Source organism: Rhinatrema bivittatum, chromosome 6 (genome assembly GCF_901001135.1).
Source record: "Rhinatrema bivittatum chromosome 6, aRhiBiv1.1, whole genome shotgun sequence".
NCBI lineage: Eukaryota > Metazoa > Chordata > Amphibia > Gymnophiona > Rhinatrematidae > Rhinatrema > Rhinatrema bivittatum.
Window position 1 is genome coordinate 254,093,107 of NC_042620.1, and position 14,284 is coordinate 254,107,390.

The window sequence follows — 14,284 nt, forward strand, 5'->3', positions numbered from 1 at the left end:
TATGTACAGGCATACAGCTTATTTTATACCATGCATGCCTATAGGCGCTTATGTTATAATATGTTGACATCCTTTGGTGTGAGCCGGCCTATGTGCGTACATGTGCATCCGCACAGCTGTTTCAAATTTACCGTCCTTTGTTTACCTTTATTATGCTGCTCCATCTACTGTTGTTTAAACTGTTTTTTTAAGCTGTTGCACCCCACCTTAGGTGAATTTTCTATTCAGAAAGGCAGGTAATAAATCCCGATAATAATAATGGAAGAGTAATTTTGTCTTACTGTTCATTCTCTTTTTCCATTACCTTCCAGCAGTCTGGAACAAACCATCCCATGGTAAAACTGACTGTTAGTTTCAATGCATTATGTTGATAATTAGAAAATGGTACATATTCAGTAGTCTTCAAGAAGGAAAAATAATAATTTTGATTGCATGCTAAACCTAAGGATATTTATACTGAGTAGGAGTATTGATGGGGAATTGTTAAAACTGGTGATGGAGCACAGTGGAAGAGGGAGAGGGTGCACGTGGCAAACATCATCACAAGATGCCTCAGGATTGAGGATATCAGAGGTGGTCTTCAGGATGGCAACTTGCAGGAACTCTGTTGGTCAAGACTGTGGAAAATCAATGGAAAAAAGGGACTTTAAAACAGAATTTCTCTTCTTGGTTAGTGAATTATATCCTGTCAATGCATATCTTGGAGTGTGACTGTTCTTATGTGATGGCAGTTATGGGGGGAGCAGAGGTGAATGCAGGCAGACCCCTTACATGTTTTTCATCTATGGGGGGTGTGCAGTAGGAGACCCCAAGCACCACCACACAGCTGCACAGGAAGAGGATGATAGCAAAGTAGAGGTAGTGAATCCTGCAGATAATGGCTGGACAGGCACTGGGAAAGAGGCAGCTTCCAGTGCCATAGACGAACTCCGGGATCATACGAGACAGCCCAATTAGCAAGCCCACAATTAGGCCCCAGAAGGCACCCTGTGAGAGAAAAGAAAGAAAGAGGATTAGTTGCAGTATGGCCTCTGAGAGCAGGGCCATAGGTGCCAGCTCTGTGGGTGATTGAGCACCCCCAATATTATCTCCTGTATTCGTGTGGATCGGGAGCTGAGAGCTCCATGCTGCAGAGCCACAGGGGAGGATAAGCAGGCAGTTCTTGTGATCCTCTGCTTCTGCCTCCCCTTGTAGCCTATTGGACATCTGTGGAATGTCTGATCAATGAGCTCTAGGGGGTACCAAAGAACAGCAGTGTAGGACAGACTGACTTCCTTCCTTTTGTCTGCACTGAGGTACCATTAGAGATGGGGAAGGCTGCTGATAGTGGGACTGGGAAAAGGAAAGAGGGCATGAGAAAGGGATAGAGAAGTTATGAGGGGCTGAGAGATGGGAAGAGGAGGCGAGGGAATGCTGTCTGGGAGAGGTGAATGTTTATAAAAAGAAATACTGGCTGGGAGACAGACTATTGATATAGGGATCTGGAAGAGGAACTGAAAGAAGGAATCCTGATTGGAAGAGGAACAGTGAGGGTAAGAGGGGCTGATTATGGATCTGTGGGTAAGGGATAGGAATAGACACAGGCTATGAGGGTGAGAGGAGCCCACGGAACATGGGCTGTGAGAAGGAGACGGAGAAGGGGATACAACTGGAAGAGAGGACATGGACTGTGATAAGAGGAGCTGGGATGAGGGATTAGGTGAAGGGAACTTAAGAGAAAGAGAGAAGTGAAGAGTTTGACGGAAAGGAGCTGTGTGGAACAGAGAGGAGGGTGGCTGATAGGGGAGGTAAATTAAGGGAAGGGTTGTGAGAAGGGGGATTAAGAGGTGAGGATAGTGGATGAAGTGGCAGGAATCAGTGAGACTAGAAGGAGTTGAGAGTCAGCCAGGAGAAAGAAAGAGATAAACACATGGAGAAAAAATAACAGAAATGAAAAAAAGAAAGGGGAGGACGACCAGAAAATAAGCATCAGATACGGAAGCACATGGCAGAGCCTGCTCTACACATTTGATACTCTCTGTGTGCTGGGGTGTGAGGGCTTCACCGCAGGCAGGCATTACTGGGTAGTGCAGCTGTGGTATGGAAGTGGATACTGGGCCCTCATCTCTCCCTGAGTGAGAGCCCCCCAAGCAGTGGGGATCTTCCAGGACTATGAGGCAGGAAAATTTTCATTTTAAGATGCAGCTAATACATCTCATTTCTACACCTTCACTGGCACTCTCTGGCCTTTCTTCTCTACTTATGGAACTCTGAGGATCCGGCCAGTGCCAGGATGGGAGTGAGAGCGCTGGGCTCAGATTATCAGCTCCAGTCTCTGGGAGAGGTGAAAGGAGTTTTCAGATTTGTGTTAAACATGTGAAAAGAAAATCACTGCACAGCAATATGAGAGGATTTCTTTATCTCCTTTAGATAGATGATCCGCCCAGTGCCAGCCTGGGACTGAGAGGGTGGTGAGCTGGTGGGAGTTAAGACTGATGAGGAGTTAGGGGCAGTGAGGCCTAAATTACCCAGGGGGTAATGAAATTACCTCTTAATGACAGTCTGGAGGAAGGACCAGAGGGCAGATTCATAAGGGGGACTTTTCTTTCCAAGTAAAATTAGTTGGATGGGAGGGAGGGATTACTGGCTTGGTGGTGGTGGTTGAGGGAGGCAGAAGAGGTGTGTTAGTGGATTTAACTGGATAGATTTGGGTAAATTTTGAGCTGAAAATCTCACCAGTTAAGGTCAGATGAAAAATTCCCTAAAGATAGCAATCTAAAATTAGCTGACACTCTTGCCTGCTCAAGATAGTTTGTAGATTGACCTCAGATAGCACAAAATACTAGGGATGTGAATCGTTTTTGAACAATTAAAATTATCGTCAGATAATTTTAAAATCGTTCTAAATCGTTAGAGTGCACGATACAATACAAATGCCCCCGATTTATCGTCAGGGGCATTTGTATTGTATCGTTAAATAGGGTACGGGAATTATTTGGGGGAGGGCGGGAAAACCGGCACACCAAAACAACCCCTAAACCCACCCCGACCCTTTAAAACCAATTCCTTACCCTCCCCCACCCTCCCGAACCCCCCCAAAATGTTGTTACCTGGTGGTCCAGTGGGGGGGGTCCTGGCGCGATCTCCCGCTCTCGGGCCATCGGCGCCATTTTGGCTGCCACTAATTAAAATGGCGCCGATGGCCCAATAAAAAAAACAAAACCCACCCGACCCTTTAAATCGACCCCCCTTAGCCTCCCCCACCCTCCCGACCTTTTTTTTTAGGGAGGCCCGCGCCGCTAAAAAAAAACCAACCCACCCGACCCCCCCCAAAACCTTTTAAAATTACCTGGTGGTCCAGGGGGGCCTCGGGGAGAGATCCAGGGGGGCCTCGGGGTGAGAGGAGAGATCCAGGGGGGCCTCGGGGAAAGATTTCCCGTTCCCAGGCATCAGCTGTTCTAAAAAAAAAAATGGCGCCAATGCCCCTTTGCCCTTACCATGTGACAGGGTATCCGTGCCATTGGCCGGCCCCTGTCACATGGTAGGATCCAGTGCTCTGGATCTCTCCTCTCACCCCGAGGCCCCCCTGGATCTCTCCCCGAGGCCCCCCTGGACCACCAGGTAATTTTAAAAGGTTTTGGGGGGGTCGATTTAAAGCGTCGGGTGGGTTGTTTTTTTTTAGCGGTGCGGGCCTCCCTAAAAAAAAAAAAAATTAGCGATGTGAATTGGAATCGGAAACGATTCCAATTCACATATCTTAACGATCAGATTTCCCCCCCCCCCCCCCCAGCCGAATCTGATCGTTAAGACGATCTGGCACACGATTCACATCTCTACAAAATACCTGTGGAACACAATTCATTAACTAGTAGGCCAATGCAATATCATGCGGGTAAAAAGCGTGCACATCACTTCTCCCGGGTGCTCAATGCAATATGCAAATGAGCTGCTGCAGTAAAAGGGACGCGCAATGGATAATTTCTGCATCCCTAGCGCTCTGCGTCAGGCGTCCAGGAGAAGTGGCTGTGCATCCACAACAGCCTGACCACAGCTCCCTCCCCACCCCTGGCTGGGCTGTTCCCGATTGGTCCTCTTCACTGACAAATATCAGTGAAAAGACCAATCCCCTTTCAGGTCAGCCTTCTGAAAGGGGATTGGTCCTTTAACTGACATGTGACAGTGAATAGACCAATCAGCAGTAAGTGAAGGAGTGAATAAATTAATATTGAGTGCCCTGTGTGTGCAGCATCTGTTTTATCCCACAGCAGCAGACAATTTTCTGGCACAATATGCACACACAATATACATGGCCCTGAGCATGTATGTTTTGGGTGTGTATTGTGTGCCCTGAAATTGTTTTTTTTTTTTTATATGTTAAGACTTTTTTTTTTTTTTTGCATGGTGCTGCATTCTGTGGTTCTTCCTATTGCGGGAGGAGGAACCACAGAAAAGCAGATTTTTTGTTCTTAAGTTGAGCCCTTGACACACGGGAAGACTTTATGCCTGCTCTGGGCAGGAGTAAAATTTGATGGGTTAAAAAGTGCACCTTGGACGTACAGGGATTTTTTGCATCGCGTGGTAATAGCCAACAGCCTCATCTACATGGAATTTACATGTGATGAGCGCAGTTAGCTACGCACAAGTTTGGACGCACGTTTTGGCTGCGCTGATCCTCTTATTGCATCGGGGGCTATGGATGCACGTCCAAAATGCTCATCGACGCACTCGTTAACCCGTGCGCTAGGCTCAGCACATGATATTGCATCGGCCTTGGGAAAGTCATTTCACCCTCTATTACCCCAGGTACAAAACTTAGATTGTGAGCCCTCTGGGGATGGGGAAATAGCTACAGTAATCTGCTTTGACGAGGCTGAAAGGCAGATTACGTCTGAATAAATAAATAAATAAAAATAAGTTTTAGGAATGAGGAGACAGAGAGAAAGGAAAGATAAAGTTAAGAGCAAGTAGAGAAACAGGATCGATTCAAACTGCAGCCACAAAGGTTGGAAATGTTATTTTAAGTTTAGTGAAGATTTCTGTGCTTGTTGGGATGGGTTAAGGGCCGGGGGCAGGTGCTGTTTTTTTTTCTTTCTTCCAGCCCTGTAGTCACTGGAGTAAGGTATTTTACTTGAAGGATGGGGAACGGGGAGGAGGTTGTGGTGGCATATGATGCCATGGGATAAAAATCTCTCTGTTAAAAATGGCTTCCCCGTGGCAGTTCTGATAGTGAGAGGGACTGCGGTCAGGGCTTGAACTGAGAGGGAATGGAGGGGGAACACCATTCCTCTTGCTCACAAAAATAAAACAGTCATTCCTCTGCTATATCCCTCAAGAGACAAGCTGAGGACAGGGAGAGCCACCTGCAGCTGTGGCCCTGGAGCCGCCAGGGCTCACGTCACGCAGGCGGAAGATTGTCCGAGGTGGACTCTGCAGGCGTCAGACCGGCTCTGGCCTGCAATCTGTGAGTGCCGGGAGAAGTGCTGCAGGGGGAGGCAGGAGCAGTTCCAGAAAAAAAAAAAAGAGAGGGATGTGCCCGGGCTGGGTGGGGGAAAAGCCCAGCAGGGAAGTGATCCAAATCTGTGAAGGAAAGGAAATCATAAACCGAGAGGTGAACTGAGTCTGCCAGTGAAGGGAGGGGTGGGTGAGTGGTGGGGACTGAACCAAGCCTACAGAAGAGGGCAGCTGGTTAAAGAGAGGTGAAGAGGGGGATGGGAAGAGCTGGGAGGGGAACAGGGAAGGACGTGTGGAGGGGGATATGGTGAGCAGAGCAGGCTAAGAAGTGTAGGGAATGGAGCAGGCAGAAGGGGATTAGATCTCCTACCCCTAAATGTGAACATCAAAACATCTCTGTGCCAGAGAGGGAGAATTTTTAAAAAGTGCTGAGAAAATAAGGAGGGGAGGAAGAAAGATTAAGAGAATATGAGAGAAAAAACAGGGTAAAGAGAGAGTGGTGGGGATGGCTGCAAGGTAGAGGTGTGGTGGGGGGGGGGGGGGAGGATTAAGGTGGAGGGAACTGGTGGGAATGAGCTGGGGTTGGGAAGAAAAGTGTCTGATGGGGCTTTGAGTGCTTTCTTAGCTTTGGCTTTGGCCAGATGAGTCTTCCCCATGTCTGCATTACCTGCTCCTCTCTGGAGATTTAAATACAGGTTGGGCTGTCACACTTTCAACCTACTAAGTTTTGTTTTTGCTGGGGGGGGGGGGGGGAGATATGGGAGCTATAATTTAAGTTTAGCACGCCCAATCATTTTCAAAAGTTGCTTCCTATGAGCAAGGCCATCTCTAAGAAAGGGTTAATTGGGGCAACTGCCCCAGGCCTCATAGTTTTTTTTGGAGGAGGAGGGAGGCATTCTTTCATATTCTTCCTCACTCAGGACAATTCCCCTATGCTTTGTAGTCAGTAAAGAATAGAGCTGCACTTTTTACATAAGAACATAAGAAAATGCCATACTGGGTCAGGCCAAGGGTCCATCAAGCCCAGCATCCTGTTTCCAACAGTGGCCAATCCAGGCCATAAGATCCTGGCAGGTACCCAAAAACTAAGTCTATTCCATGTTACCATTGCTAATGGCAGTGGCTATTCTCTAAGTGAACTTAATAGCAGGTAATGGACTTCTCCTCCAAGAACTTATCCAATCCTTTTTTCAACACAGCTATACTAACTGCACTAACCACATCCTCTGGCAACAAATTCCAGAGTTTAATTGTGCGTTGAGAGTTTGTAGTCTGTGGGACCCGCCAGCCCCCTGCATTCAGACTTCATATTGAAGCTGACGGAGGAGGAGGCAGAGACAAGAAGTGCTGCTCTATTCCTGTCAGCAGGAGGGAAGGAGACATCGTACTGGCGGGGGGGAGAGGCGCTTGTACAGGCTCTTTTGCTATGGGTCCTGCATCCCCCTAGGGATAGCCCTGCCTGAGGGAAATCTCCCCAAAAAGCAGCTTAGGAATTTGGAGAAACTGGGAAATGGCCCACAGCACTCACCCTTTGGGAAAAAACAGAGAAGACAGAAGCATAAAAGTCTGGGACACTCCCGAAACATACCCCAAGTGGAAAGAACAGAGGGGGGAAACACAAGAATATTCATGACTCCCACAACACATTCTTTGGGGAGGGACAGAGAAGGAAGAATCAGAGAGACTTTGGGAAACCCCTCAAAACGCACCCTGAGAGAAAGAACAGAAAAGGGAGATATACAATAAGACTGGGAAACCCCAAAACGCATGCTGAAGGGATGATCAGAGAAGCACCAAGGATTCTGCGCCACTTCCAAACAGTACCATGAGGGAGAAATAACGGGCAGAAGGTCCTAGGCTATGAGGCAGCCCTAAGGTGGAGAAGACGGAAGCAGAAAGAGACTGACATTCTGAGAGCACGCTCTGAGGAGGAGCCTCGGCACAGACATGGACCACACTCTCACCGGCTCATTGACTCTCTTGACGAAGAGCGCCAGGAAGAAGACCGCAGCAATGGGGGGCGCCAGGTAGCTGGCCACGGACTGCATGTAGTCAAAAAGCTGCCCGCCCTGAGCAGCCTGAACCACAGGGATCCAAGCAATGCTGACTGCCACGAGGAACAGGATCCAGACCCTACGGCGAGAGAAAGAGGCAAGAAGTGGAGAAAAAGGGGGCTGGAGGCATGACACTTTTCTAACACCATGCTAGAGGGCTAGGAAATACCAGAAGGTGCTCTGGTTACGAAGGACAGCAGCACAGTTTTCCTGATACTGAGCTGGGAGATGAAATGCGTTCTGGCTCTGAAGAACAGAGTCTTTGGCTGGCAGAGGATTGCCTTTATTTTGTTTTTAGACTCTCGAGAAACATCTCAAAACCCAAATCAGCCCTTCTCACCTGAAAGTGATATCTCCAGCCTACCTTCCTACAATGAGGAGCTCCCGGTCTCCAGCCTGAGGTCGGAGCCGCGTCCAGACATCAATGGTGAAGATGGTGCTGCTGCTGTTAAAAATGGAGGCCAAGGAGCTCATTAGCGCAGCCAGCATGACGGCTAACATCAACCCTCGGAGCCCTGCAACAAAGAGCTGAAGCTAATAAAAGGGAATTTAAACTACAGCAGAGCTAAAGCGAGAACGCAAAAGGCAGAAGGAGACAGCTAGAGCAGCAACGATCAACAGAATAAAAATAAAAAAATTCAAAGAAGGAAACTAGAAAAGAAAAGGACAGGAAAGACAAGAAAACGAGAGAGAATCCTAGACCTCCACACATTGTGGCCTGGATTAGATGAAGAATTCATAGATTTTCTGAGTTATAAGTTTTCCCTTTTGGAGGCAGGAGGAGCTGGGGTAAGAAAACATAACCGATGTGGCGGGAAAGGAGAGAAGATATAAAAGTAGAGAAAAACAAACAGGAGAAACAAAACATGTAGAGAAGAAAAGGAGAGAGAACAAATGTGGATATAGAAAACATGGCCTAAGAACTAGAAAAAAAGAAATGGTGAGTAAAAGATAAAAAAGAGAACAGAAAACGTAAGGTGAAAAAGAAACATGGAAGATGCCAGCAGATGACCGCTGAGTCCACTCAATCTGCTCATTTGTGCATACCTACGATACTGCCACAGATTTTACTTAATCTGCAGCCTCCTCACTCTCTTACCTTGATGTTTAAAGTCCCTTTGTGTCTGTCCCAAACCTGCTTGAATTTGTGTCTGTATTGATTGTACCATCTCTACTGGAAGACTACTCCAGGTGTCCACTGCCATCTCAGTGAAAAAAATGTATATTCTGCTGGAGGCCCCCATCAGTTCCCTAGTTTATTAGCCACATTAGGAGGGTAGCTAGATAAGTCTTATCCGGCTAACATCTAAACAGGTATCTTTGAAAACTGACCTCCCTTTATTTAGGTCTTCCCCTGGTTGAAACAAAGTTATCTACAACTTCTGCAAAATACAGTGCAGAAAGCTTTCTCTAGCTAAAAAAAATGTGATCATGTCTCTCTTATTCGGCAGCAGTTACATTGGCTTCCTGTGCTATGCATGATTACATTTAAATCTGGGGACGCGCGCTGGGAGAGCAGGCGCTCTCCCGCGATTTTACTGTATTGCCCCGTAAATTGGTTAGTCTATAAGGGCCAACAGCCTCTGTCATTTCCGTTCGCCCTTCAGTAACCACGCTCCTGTCTAATACAGCGCTTTGCCTCAGGACATTTGCTTTAAGCTGAATGATGCATAAATCAGAAAGCTGTGAAGGCTGGCCCTTCAGTCAGGCCTTTAATTGCTTGTTAGCTGGTCTGCATTGCTTTGACCATCTATGAGATGCTTCTTTGTGTGCTGTTTTATGAACTGATTATTGGCCTCATTATTTGTATGGTATGTGAGCTGTTGCTCTTGACATCACATTATGACCATCTATTACTATCGTGCTAGTCTATTTGTACTGTTACTTTCTATTTTTGTAGTGTACTATTTGGTAGCATGTGATTATATATGTATATTTTGATTTGTTTAACCACTTGCTTTCTTAGGTTATAGGTGATATATTAAATAAATAAATAAAAATAAATACTTCCCTTGGTTACCTATTTCAAGCTTGGGTGCTAACATCTTTGCTGATAGGCAAGTGAATGCATCCATAACCCTCTCAGTAAAGATGTTATTTCCTCACATTTCTTCTAAGCTCTCCTCATTCCAACTTCATATCATGATCTCTTTCCCTTAAGCTTTTGCAATGAAAAAATGCAACTTTTTTGTACCTTATGGAAGCGTGCAAGATGTTTGGATTACCTTGCTTATCTTATCTTTCCTTCTTTCTTTTTGAGAGCAGTGGTTCCCAAACCTGGCCTCAGAGACGCTACAGCTAGTTGAGATTTTAGAATATCCACAGGAACTGTACATGAGATATTTGCATGTACTTTCTCCACTGTACGTAAATATTTATCTATAAATAATAAATGTCTCACGCACAGTCACTGTGGATATCCCGAAAACCAGACCAGCTAGAGGTCTCTGTGAACAGGCCTGGGAACCACTGTTCTAGACTGCATATTTTGAATTCTTACGTCTTTCCTCAGAGATCAGCCTGAGGTGATGACATAAAAAAAAAATGGTCATGATTTGGGAACATGAGCAAAACAAAGGAAAGCAGAACACCAAGAACTGGTGCACCAATCTTCATATTGATCATGATGTACTGTTTCTCTGTAGGGTTTGGGTTTCAGGCCATGTACCATTTAGATAGCCCTCCTCTAAATTGCCCCCTTCTTTCAATGTCCTTATAAAGATGTGGCCTATAGAACCAAACAAAATACTCTGGGCCCTGTATTTAAAGCTGGCCATTTAAGTAACTTGGCCGGATATAACTTATCCAGCTAAGTTATATGTTATATTCAGCGGCATGGCTATGTCGCTGAATATGCGCGTATACATTCGCGCTTAGCTGTATAAGTTATAAGCAGCTAAGTTAACTTATGTGACTAAGACTGGATATTGCTATTTAGCTGTATAAGTTATGCAGCTAAGTCTCTCCACCCTGATCCATCCACGGCCCACTCACAACTTATGCAGCTAACTTTTTAGCTGTATCAAGGATTTATGTGGCTAAGCAGTGGCTGCTGAACTAAGCGTGTATTCAGTAGCCGCTATTTGCTGCATAAGTCCTAATTATCTGGCTAAGTAGCGCTGAACGTGCTTTGAATATTGGGCCCGTTATGTGGGGGTCTTACCATATATCTTATATAAGGGCAGTGTTAGCTCCTATTTCCTATGGCGATACTTCTCTTTCTGCACGCAAGCATACTTTTCCTGCTGCCTTTTTGTTTTTTGTCATCTGACAGTTTCCTTCTGCTCCTTTGTGCTTCCAGTCGAATCAGACCCAGACTGTATTGGGGTCTTACCCAGTAAACGACTTTTTGTCCTGTACTGGTTAATTTGTTTACCAGTTGTTCATGTGGATCCATGTCAAAAGGGAGAAGAAAAGAGGACAGGAGAGAAAAACATAACGAGACAAGTAAAGAAGGAAAATAGAACAGAGGAGACACGCAAAGGAGAAAAATATAATAAAAGAGATGCGTAGGAGAAAGTGAAGAAAACAGAATAGAAGAGAGAATGGTAGAGAAGAAAAGCTTGAGAAAGTTATGAATGAAGTATGAGTAAAAGAGAAAAAGAACATAGGAGAGAGAGAAGAGATTGGTAGGGAAAATAAATGAAAGAAAGGTAGTGAAAAACAAAACAGTAAAGAGGGAAGGAGAAGACAGTACTTGTTATCAGACGTATACAGATAGGTCAGATGATGAGTTGCATTCTTACCATTAGGCATGAGTGTGACCACCAGTTTGGGGTAAGCAATGTTGGAGCAGCCCACCTCGGTCCCGCAGATTCGCTTACACTCGGAAGCTACCACGCAGGCAATCTCATCTGCAAATCCACAGAAAGCACGGTCTTACAAAAGCCTTCTGGACAACAGACCCCTGCCCACGTCTTACCTGCGGAAGGCTATAAGGAACCTGAGCCCCTGGGGACAGCCATGTTTTAGAAGAGGGTCACTGTGACATCAAACACATACTGAGGTCCAGCTGGTCCATTCTGCTGCTGATGTAACAGATGACCTCTCACACACACAGTACTGTCGAGTAACTTGTTCTTACTTATTTTACATAATGACATTTTCTATTTAGGTAACTGTCCTTTTTTTTTTTTGTAAAATATAATATTTAGGTGTTTGGTGTATAAGGGACATCATGTTCCTGTTTCTAAACACGAAGGTCTCCCCACAGCTAAAGGAACGCAGTTTCTGGGCTGTATGCCTGCTGTCTGCACATATGGGTTGATGGAAAAAAAAAAATCCACCCTTGTCGTCCTGAACATTCGGTGTGGCTGAGGACGTGCACACACCAACATACGATCTCATAACCTTCTTTTCCTATGAAACGTAGGATAAAAACATTTTACACCTAGAAAAAAGAGGTGAAGTTTGGCTATGAAGTGTGATTTTATTTTTGCGATGGATGCTTTTAAATCTCAGGAGATGCTGCAAATTATTGAATTTTGAGCCTCTATTCAAACATCTTAAATAAAAACTCCAGGCTAATTTGTTTTTAACCCCTTTTTCCATCAGATCTCCAGATGGCATGCCTGGGAGGTTCAGGGTGCAGCTGCTAGCCTGAGGACTGGAATGCTGTACTCTGAAGCATACCCTCAGTGCTACGGGATGGCCAGCAGGGGCTGCCCACAATAAGGGGCAGATTTTCAAAGGGATACACGCGTAAGATACATACGTACCCCACGAAAATCTGCCCCAAGCTCACCCTGCGCGCGCTGAGCCTATGTTGAATAGGCTCGGTGGCGCGCGCAAGCCCCGGAACGCGCGTAAGTCCTGGGGCTTTGCTAGGGGGGGGCTGTAGGGAGGTGTGGTGCCGGCCCGGGGGTGTTCCGGGGGCGTGGCCGAGGCCTCCGGACCAGCTCCTGGGTCGGGTGATGGTGCACCAGCAGCCCACCGGTGCGCGCGAGTTACGCCTGTCTCGGGCAGGCGTAATTTTTCAAACAAAGGTAGGGAGGGGTTTAGATAGGGCTGGGGAGGGGGGTTAGGGAGGGGAAGGGAGGGGAAGGTGCGGAGCGGCCTCGGAAGGAACGGAGGCAGGCTGCGCGTCTCGGCGTGCGCAGGCTGCCGATTTTGCGCAGCCTTGCGCGTGCCGACCCCGGATATTAAAAGATACACGCGGCTATGTGCGTATCTATTAAAATCCGGCGTACTCTTGTTTGCGCCGGTCGTGCGAACAAAAGTACGCGGGGGTGTACTTTTTTCAAATCTGCCCCTAAGGGCACACTCCCTTTATGGCGCACACTCCCTTTATGGCGCACCGAGGCCAGAGTATTGGTTTTAATCTAATGGAAATAACAACATCTTACTGATTATCGGGCTTATAAATATATGATTTGTACTAATTTCTAGACCAGGTAGAAAACTGAATCTTTGCACACTAATAGCCTAGGCATTGAAACTAACAGGAAAAGTCTGAAAAACAAAAATCTTTTACTTTTTAGGAGAGGGGTAGGCACTTAAAAATGGTCACGTTTTTGTTCAACTAAATTGGACACAAGTGTATAGTGTTTTGGTTTTATAGGGGTGATTTTCAAAAGATTTACATGCATAAAACTGGGTTTTACGCATGTAAATGCACTTTACTCGTGTAAATGGGTTTTTGAAAATTGCTACAGTATATTCCATTGAATTGCCTCAACTACGGGTCCCCGCCTAGCCACCAAAATGTGTTGCCTCAGTTTCCTCCAAGCCTTGCCTTGTCCAGCTTTGCCCTGTTCTTATCCTTGCCCTGTCTCTGTTGCCTCTCCCTGGCTGCCCCTGCTTCTCCTTGTCCTCAGAGTCCCTCTGTGTCTTGACCTGATTCTCTGGTTCTGACCTCTTCTTCGAACTTTGACCTCTTGATTTCCAGTCACCCTGAGATTGCCATGGATTAGTGGGGTGAGGGTTCACATAAACGTTCTTCTCTCTCTCTTTTTCTCACATACACACATTCTCCAACATGCACACACTTGCTTGCTCAAACACACATGCTCTCTCTACCATATGCTTTCTCAAACACACACACACACACACACACACACATGCTCCTTCACATGCTTTCTTACACTCACTTACATGTTCTCTTTCTCCCTGGAACATACAGGCAACAGCAGCCTCCTCCTTGAACTCACGCAGGGTCTCTCTCACACAAACATACTCCCTTGTTCTCTCAACACATACACTTTCTCACACACATACACCCATGCTGTCACATACATCTCTGTCACTCATATACACACATGTTGTCTCACACACACATATACACACACATGCTCTCAGACGCACACATGCTTCCTGTTTTTCACACACACACAGGCCTTTTATCTCTCTCACACACACACGGTCTCTCACACATAAACATATGCTCTCACACACAACACGAACATTCATACTGTCTCTCTCACACATACACACGCATGCTCTGTCTCATATGTACACAATCATACTAATGCTCTGTTTCTCACATATACATACAAACGTATGCTTTCTGTCTCACAAGCACACATGCCCACTGATGCTTTGACTCATTCACACACACATATCTATACTCTGTCACATAGGCATGCACAGTCATGCTTTCTCTCACATACACACATGCACACGCATGCTGTCTCACACACACATGCACACATGCTCTCTCTCACACACACACAGATACACAAATGCTCTCTGTCTCTAAGAGTGTGCAGAGTAGAGGCAGGAGCAGCCTTCTTTCTTTAGTCCTGTGGGCTGGCCAACACAGCAGTCTCTGCCTGGGAGTCCATAGATGAAACTGACTTAGT

The 14,284-nt window shown here is 46.1% G+C and overlaps 1 protein-coding gene across 2 annotated transcripts in view; it reads right to left on the reverse strand.

Annotated features, from left to right (window-relative positions):
* The window catches only part of SLC5A2 (solute carrier family 5 member 2), a 67,039-nt gene that overhangs the window by 7,724 nt on the left and 45,031 nt on the right, over positions 1 to 14,284 (reverse strand). For both annotated transcript variants that reach the window (XR_003857499.1, XM_029606838.1), the window contains exons 10-13: positions 11,231 to 11,338; positions 7,849 to 7,999; positions 7,395 to 7,563; positions 772 to 987 (exon numbers count right to left, since the gene is read on the reverse strand). Coding sequence is in view for 1 of the 2 variants with exons in the window: in XM_029606838.1 (XP_029462698.1) it covers positions 772 to 987; positions 7,395 to 7,563; positions 7,849 to 7,999; positions 11,231 to 11,338 (644 nt within the window). In the remaining variant the exon portion in view is untranslated. The remainder of the gene's footprint in view (positions 1 to 771; positions 988 to 7,394; positions 7,564 to 7,848; positions 8,000 to 11,230; positions 11,339 to 14,284) is intronic.